Here is an 8,400-nt window from a genome sequence, read left to right on the forward strand (position 1 = left end):
TTCATTAAGCTAGTTGTTGCAGTTGTGTTAGCACTTAGCAGAAGTATTATCTAAGGTGATAGTTAAAACTTTATCAATGAGTCCATAAAAATCAACAATTTATAGAACAGTAGTTGCAATATATGCTCCAGTGTGTTTTGAATCAACAAATTTATAACCAATAATACGTTTTTGCATGTTCCAGTGATGATCAACCCAATGACATGTAACAGTTAAATAATCACAGCCATTAGGACTACGACCTATATCAGATGTGATAGACACTTTACAATCTAAGTGAAACAATACACAACGAATATACTGAAGATATTCGGTTTGAAATTTAAAAACATCATTTCTAACCGTGGTCTTAGGAAAACCTTGAAAAGCAGGATTATAAGTTTTTTGTATATAATGCACAAAAAAAATAGGACGGGGGACAGGCGGGACGGGACGGGACAAACGGGACGAAATGGCCATCCCGTCCCATCCCGTGTCCCGTTTAACATGGGGCCATCCCGTTTAGAATTAAATGGGACGGGACCGGGACGGGACGCGGGACGGGACAGGACGGGACGGTCTGTCCCGTTGGACAGCCTTGATTGAAACTAATCAAACTCTGTTGGCCTATTGGACTCTGCAATGCCTATGTTCATAAAGACGCACCCAGACCGGTGTTTACATCAGATCAATGAATGCATAACATATGTCTTCTACATATACTCTAAACCACTTAACATGTTAAACTTATAGATTTGGTGTAAACATCGAGTGTGTCTAAGTTTTTGTCATTCATAATACGCACACCTAAAGAGATGGAGAGCTGAGACGGAGAAAATAAGGAATCTAGTCAGTACCACAAAAATCCTTTAGCTAAGCCTAGGGGCATAACAATGGCATTATATTTCTACATAGCTAGACAGTTCAAACATAAAAGATGTTGATTACTTCCATAGAACTCAGCTACTGAGATTTAATTGAGAACACCAGATATATGCATTATTTGCCAAAGAAATTATGACTAATAATTTTGTCATGCTTTCCATTAAAATAGTCTGTTGATTTGCCTTCATGTCAATCAAGATGAGAATAAGTTTCATTACTGCTTCTCTCAGAAATTTACACTTCAGTCCTTCTAGAGAAAATCGTTAAATTATTAGGGCAATGAATTTTCAAGATTTAAATAGCAAACTAATATCAGCATTTCCTTTTCTTTTTTGGGTCTATTTTATTATGCAAGCCTCTGAACCAGAACAATTTTACATGTATTTTTTAACTGAAGCAGGTGGAAGAAAAGGTATGGGAATCTCAAAAGAATGGGAACCTGTCTTATTCTTTCTGTGCATTTTTGTAAAAGCCAAAAGGTCAGTTCATGGGCTACATTACCACTTCTTTGTGAACTGCAATATATGCGGTGGATGAGGTCAAAAGCTTAGTTGAAGGATTTGGAATATAGCCATAAGAAAATAAAACATGGCCTGGAATAGAATGAGATGCTCTTCAAAGTTTAGCCTTTGGTAGAAAAGGAGATTCAAAGATGATAGGACAACTGATAAGAAAAGAATCCCACCACTAATTCATGTTGCTATTGCATACATGCATATATTTCAATCATCCTGTGAATATCAGGCAACAAGAAGAGAATAGTCCAGAAGAAAATATCTCTAGTTTCAATTCAATCACTCATGGCATCAGTTCAATGTAGCAAGCCCACTCAGCAAAACAATCATGTTCAATCCTCCACCGTGTGCAACAAGACCTGCACACCAACTAGCCAAAAGGCTGTTGGCAACAAGACCAGCACTCCGACTAGCCAAAAAGCTGTGGGCAACAAGACTAGCACCCCAACAAGCCAAAAGGCAAATAATGAGCGCCACTCTTTCACTGACAAAATGAAAGAAATGGCACACAAAATGTTTCACCATGAACATCAAACTCAAAATGGCCAGAAGGCACACACCCAGCAACTACATCAGTCTGTCTGCCATGAATCCTGTGCAACTCATGGCACTCATGCTAACCATTCCCAGCATTCTTCATACCCGACTCATACTACAACTAATGGAAGGAAAAAGATGGAAGGGCATTGCATGCCTACGATGCAAATGAGGAAGAAGAACAAAGAAGAAAAATACAAGTTCAGTGACAGCAGCAGCAGCAGTGATGACAGTGATAATGAAAAATGTGGACAGAAGAAGGTATGATCCACACCCTCCTATGCATCATTCAGAAGGCAATTGTGTTAGTAACCATTTATCCATATAAGCCTAGTAGGGAACTTGCAGAAACGGTCACAACAGCGAAGTTTTATAATAAAGTAACATGTCTTGAAATTTATAAATGTTTTCTCATTTCCGAGCCCATGACCAGAGAATATCAGAACTTTTCTCTACAACCTAAATTTCTTGTTTTGTGTGCAGAACTAAGAGAAGATCCCATGAAAGATCATATACAAGGAGTGCAAAGATGAAAGCAACTTGAATCCTTAAATAAGACGGATGCTAAAGTACCTTACCTGAATGGAGGAATGATGTGCCTGTCAATAAATGCTTATCATTTTGATTATGCAATGAAAACGTTCAATGTTGAATTTAAGTGATCAGAACAAAGATCAGTTCCTTAAACCAATCAATAAGACCATATAATTGCACTACAACTTCATTAGCATTACCTAAACCAAACAAAAAGAAATTGGATGGTGAGAAAGTACTTTCTGAACAGGGTTGCACATATAATGGCCAATGACCACCTATTTTCTTTCCAAAGCTTATAGAAAATGAAAACCCCCGATTAGAAGTCCATATATCTTGGCTATAAGCAAAACAAACATATAAAAGTTTTCCAGAAACTACTTATAGGAACCTTGCTACTTCTTTAAGTGAGTACGTATCATATTTTTCCATACAGAAGCTTGGTCCATTGCATGAAAGTAATGGTATCATAGAAAAATAGACAAAGAGGATACTCCTGAGGTGGGGAAAAGAACTAGAGGCTAAAGCTTTAGATACTAATTACTAGTAGTACTTCACAGTGAGCAACATTTGCAGATATGCTACAACAATGCCATAACAAAAAAGATGGCCCCCCACCCCTAAAGAAAAAGGGAAAAAAATCCTATACCCTACAAGGAAGCAGTCATGAACCATCTTTGCACAAACCGGACTAAAAAAGTAAAACTATCACCGGTTGCTTACAGTTAAGTAGTTGAAAAGCACCCCTCTTTCACGTGATTAGAAACAAAATTTGCAATAGCATGAACAGCAAGCTTTTCAGCTTCCTCTTGGGTGGACTCAGCCAACTGTAAGTGCTTTTTCCCAATTTTGAAGGAGTGATCACCACCGTCAATCACATATAATTCATTAGCACACTTCATTTTCTTTCTTACAGCTTCCAGCTTCTCCAGTGGACAAAGCCCATCTTTGCTACCCTACATGAAAATAAGCCACAACATTTACAAAGTCTTGAACATGGATAAGTTTATAGTTAGCACCGCCACCCTCTCCCCGAAACTAATATTATGGTATTATAGTAATGGCTGACAACAAAAATGATTAATTTGAGCTGTGAATAGTATAAATTTTTTAGCTATATGACCTAGCAAATTAGCAATGAGTGCACAAAAGCCATTAAATTAAATCATAATGAAACGTATTTGTGTATGCATGTATGTTAGTGCAAATGTACACTTAGGGCTATAACAAGTGTGTGTATAGCCCATCCGTAAACAATTAGGTTTCGCTAATGTGTGCGCCCATTCTTGTGCGTATTACTAAACAAGAATGCCCGTCTAACAAATAAGCCTCTCATAAAGATCGACCTTTATGTCCATGTGACATGGATGCATCTATAAGCAAGTGCTTTTACCTGCACAAACATAATAGGTACATCAATTTGTAACAGCAACTCATCTCGTGTTGCACCTTTTGCACCCTGAAATATTTGCAGCTAGACTTATAAAAGAGACAAAAAAGAAATGACTGCATATATATTCAGCAAAAGATAATTACTAAAAAGGTAAAAGCAACAAATAAATTAATAACGGTGAACTACACATGCATTTATATGAAGTATATATTTTCACTGCAATGTATACACATACATGCCTAAATATCTCCACCTTTATAAGTAAATAAGTAATGAACATCGTGAACATGAGCATCGAACCAAAAATTAATGTGATTGAGTTTGTTCTTCACTAAGTTGCTCAGATACCAGTACTTAGTTTATATGATGAGCATTCAATCTTAATAATCAATTTAGACCACTCAAGATTGACAGAAATAAAGCACTTGATTTTGGAATAAGAAGTAAGGACCAATGTAGCAAAGAACATGTACATACACATCAAACACAAATAGATACTCTTGAGAGCAACCAATTGTGCATCTATGCAATGGTGTAGCCACATAGAGGGTGAAGGGTGGTTAGTTGAACACCCTTCATCAGAAAATTATACTGCATATATAGAAAATTATAGGTCAAAAGTTACATTTTATATATCAAAACCTGTAACACCCTTAAGCGAAATTCATGGCTCAACCACTGCACCCGAAGAAGTGTCTGAATGTATATGCATAAAGTACATACTCAAACAATTTGTAGGCTCCAATGACCAAAAAATAGATGCAAGTATTCAAGAATTTTCAATTGCAATAGTTATCAAGAAATATTAGAAAATAATTTCAAGTGCTAAAAGTAGATAAATTAGCAATGAGGGAATTAAGGGATTTTCTTCTTATAATAACTTAGATTTATTAAAAGGAGGCCTTTATTCTTCCACATTTATAAATAGGGATACGGAATTTTGACTTATGAAACGGAGTTTTTAAAAAAAAAATGAAAAGCAGCTCATAGTTTCAAATAGAGGGCACAACAATCCAGCCTTTAACAACTAGAAAGGAGAAAAGAAATTTAAGTTGGTGTTAAAGACACAAACCAATTGGTGTCCAACTGTCCTCCATGTCAGGATGCAAACACAAGCTAAAATTTTTATCCATCTTACTAGTTGAGAGACAAATTTTATAAGCTTTTTAAAATCTTTGGTTGTATGCTAAGAGTAAATAATTCAATTCAGCAAGAGAAATACAAAAATCCATGAATTTATGGTGGGATTAGATTTTCAGTATGTAAGAAGTGTCATCTTTCCGGCATCTCGCGCTACTCGAATTATGTTGACGCAATCTGCCAAAGGCACCATCATATGAACGTCAGCAAAATACATGTTGGAGAGAGAAAACCATCTAAGCTTTAGGAAGATTAGACATAAATCTGGCAAATCAATCATCATTAACTCTCCAGCTTGGGGGGAAAGGGGAACATTAAATAAAACCAAATGGGTAAGAAGGACAGGAGCATTATCTGGATAACAGATAACCTTTAATGGGTACCCCAAGCAAACGATAGCTGAAGCACCGACGCCATTAGCAGCTACCATGCAGCTAACCCTACACAAAAGAGGATATTCGCCGCATGTGTTAATATGGAATTAAATGGCATTACCCTGCATTTCATCAATTATCCGGTGCAACAAGGCGATAAATACATAAGATCAGGCAATGCACCCAAATAAACATGGCTTTGTGAAACACAACAAAGTTCTAAGTAACTTTCAGCATAATCTCTTAGAAAGAAACAATTCAAACAATGCAATTGGAAGTGGTAGAGCATCCAGCAAACCAAATTTGAGCAAAGGTAATATAAGATATCTACACATAAGTTAATTGTTACAATGCTACGGAGATTAGAATGGACACATACTGAAGCTCATCTATTGAAAGAGATCTAGAATGTAAGGACCCGGACATCCTTCTGACTAACACCCCGATACATTAATTTGTGCTAGAAACTCAACTCAAGATGAATTACCCCTCTTTCTTATTCACAAAGGTTAGAATTATGTTGTCTAGATGGCATCAACTGATTCCAAATAAAACAGGAGAAAGTTCCAAATTGTATAACGGTATTCTAAACACGAGCAACGAGTAACACCTTGAACCCATTGACTTCCCTGCCAAGATCAGCGGATGCCCAGGATATTTAGCAGACACCTCTTTGACAATATTGGAGTGAAAATCAACCAATTTTTCTGCCTTGGGGGGAGCCCTCCTCTTTCCACCAGACATATCTGCCAGAGTCCATAAAATTTCAGCAAGAAAATATGTACTATAAATGTTTGTGGATAATACGTCAAGTGAAAAATAAATTTTACATGGGTAGTCAAAAGTCACAACTTCAGCATCGTTCAGTGCCTTGCTCAACATCTCCTTCCATCTTCACAAAACTTGGATAAGTTAGTACAGAAGCTTTATGCTACTTATAAAGCATGTAGCTAAACTCTGATTTTTAAGAAGTCGTTTACAACAATGTCAATGTGTTGATTGAAGTAAATGATATAGATTAAAATTTGTATTTATTGTAAGACAAAATTGACTTCCCTCCATAAGTGACAAAAGTCATTTAACTCTTTTCGAGAAAAAATAATTGAGTTTAAGTTTTATGCACTTAAGGTATAAAAAATATTTACACAATCAGATAACTTAAAAAGGTAAGAATTTAAGTTATATACAAGTCATCGAAAGGATATTTGGATATTTACAAGTAAGCCTCCTTAAAATGTAGATTTATAATCTTGAAAATAAGACAAACCATCTACTACAACAACAGGTAAAAGTGACCCGATAGTGCAAATAATCCTTACATTGATGGTGTATATAACTTAAAATCAAAAGGTAATTACAGATAACTTTATTTAATAAGTTCATTGATAACCTATGACAAAAGATAAGTAACCAGCTATAACAGGTTTAAGTTACACTTAAGGTATGTATACAAATTCATTACACTATCAGTGCATATAAGAGAGATGACCTGATCATCCAATCAGAGGTGGAAGGAGAACCAGCACCATGAGCAAATACCACTACTGGTGACTTATTTGAGCTTTCATTCACTTCTTCTTCTTTTTCTACTTGTTGCTTTTTTGGCTCTTCTGCTTCTTCCTTCTGTTCTGTACGCTTGCGTTTTGAAGCTCGTCGGCTAGGCATTCCGATCGATACCGTTGAATGAACTGCCGGCGAAATTGGTTTTGAGCTATCGGAATAGTTATGACGGAACTGGTAGCTGACGCCTAATTTTGCTGATATTGATTTTCGCGCCAAATTTTGGGAAAGTTTGTGAAACAGTGGAAGCATTGGGCTGGGCTGACGAGAAGATGAAGAGATAGGCCCATAACTTACATGGATAAAATTCACATAATAAGAGTGAAATTCAAAAATAGTCAGATTTATAAGTGGTAATTGAAAAATAGCTACAATTTCAAAAGTAATCGAAGTTTAGTCACTTTTCATGTAAAGATAAATCTGAACGAAAACACTGTTCAAAATCCGAAAAATATTCCAGTATAATATACTGGAGTTCGAACTTTTTACATGTGAACTTTCACCATAATATATTGGTCCAGCATAATATGTTGGAAGTTCATACACATGTGTTCCAATCTCCAGCATATTATTCTGGAACTTTCCGTGTACCGGAGTTCCAGCATAATATGCTGGAAGTTCATACACATGTGCACCAATCTCCATTATATTATACTGGAACTTTCCATATTGCAACAAAATAGTGGCTATTTTTTAATGACTTTGCAAATGCTGGCTATTTTTCAATTACCAGTCCGAAAAATGACTAACCCGTGCTATTTTTACCATAATTACGCTGGATGAACTTTTTTTTAAACCACTATTTGTATTTTGTCCTTGTTAAGAAACATTTTGGAAAAATAACCTCACGTTAGAATTTTAAAGCATGGCGGCCATGATTTTCCTCGATTATTAAAATTCTGAAGCACTGAATTTTGAGCGATAACTAGAATTTTCAGCTACAATATTAAAAAATTATATTATCCATCAGGGCAAATGAATGTGCTTTAAAATTCTAACGGTTAAGGAAAATCTTGCCTTAGTATACTTTAAAATTTTGGCATAAGACACTTTTCTCGAAACTTTTGTTATCGATGTCAAAAATTAGTAAGGGACTAAAATATTCTATATGTGTTATTCGCCCGATAAAGTGCATCAAGTTAGCTCAACTTAGGGCTATGTAGTTTTGGCTTAGGGTACCAACTCAAGGTGGAATTGGAGAGTTACGCGTTCAATTTCATCGAAATGTGAGTTTGAGTTCAACTTATATGTTATAATTTCTATGTTAACTTTGTTAGAGAGGAGTCAAATGTGAATTTAATTTTTGTACACTAATTATTAGGGTCAATTGATTTTTTGCCTTTTACAAACTTGTTTTTAGTTTTATGACCTTACCTCTTTCTTTTTTTTACATACGAGAGATTTATTTTTATACGTAAGAGATCTTTCTTTTACACGTAAAAGATCTAAAAAAGACATTTTCTTAAATGCAACATTGTAAAAT

The 8,400-nt window shown here is 35.6% G+C and overlaps 1 protein-coding gene across 1 annotated transcript; it reads right to left on the reverse strand.

Moving 5' to 3' along the window:
- Positions 1-2,401: 2,401 nt before the first annotated feature.
- LOC107815423 (uncharacterized) lies at positions 2,402-7,164 on the reverse strand. Its single transcript, XM_016641000.2, has 6 exons — positions 6,847-7,164; positions 6,188-6,249; positions 5,968-6,103; positions 5,354-5,423; positions 3,844-3,909; positions 2,402-3,406 (listed from the first exon to the last, which is right to left on the reverse strand). Exons 1-6 carry the CDS (start codon positions 7,020-7,022, stop codon positions 3,176-3,178), a joined length of 741 nt encoding a protein of 246 aa, XP_016496486.2. The 5' UTR covers positions 7,023-7,164; the 3' UTR covers positions 2,402-3,175.
- Positions 7,165-8,400: the final 1,236 nt, after the last annotated feature.

This window comes from Nicotiana tabacum, chromosome 23 (assembly GCF_000715075.1).
Source record: "Nicotiana tabacum cultivar K326 chromosome 23, ASM71507v2, whole genome shotgun sequence".
NCBI classification, from domain to species: Eukaryota; Viridiplantae; Streptophyta; class Magnoliopsida; order Solanales; family Solanaceae; genus Nicotiana; species Nicotiana tabacum.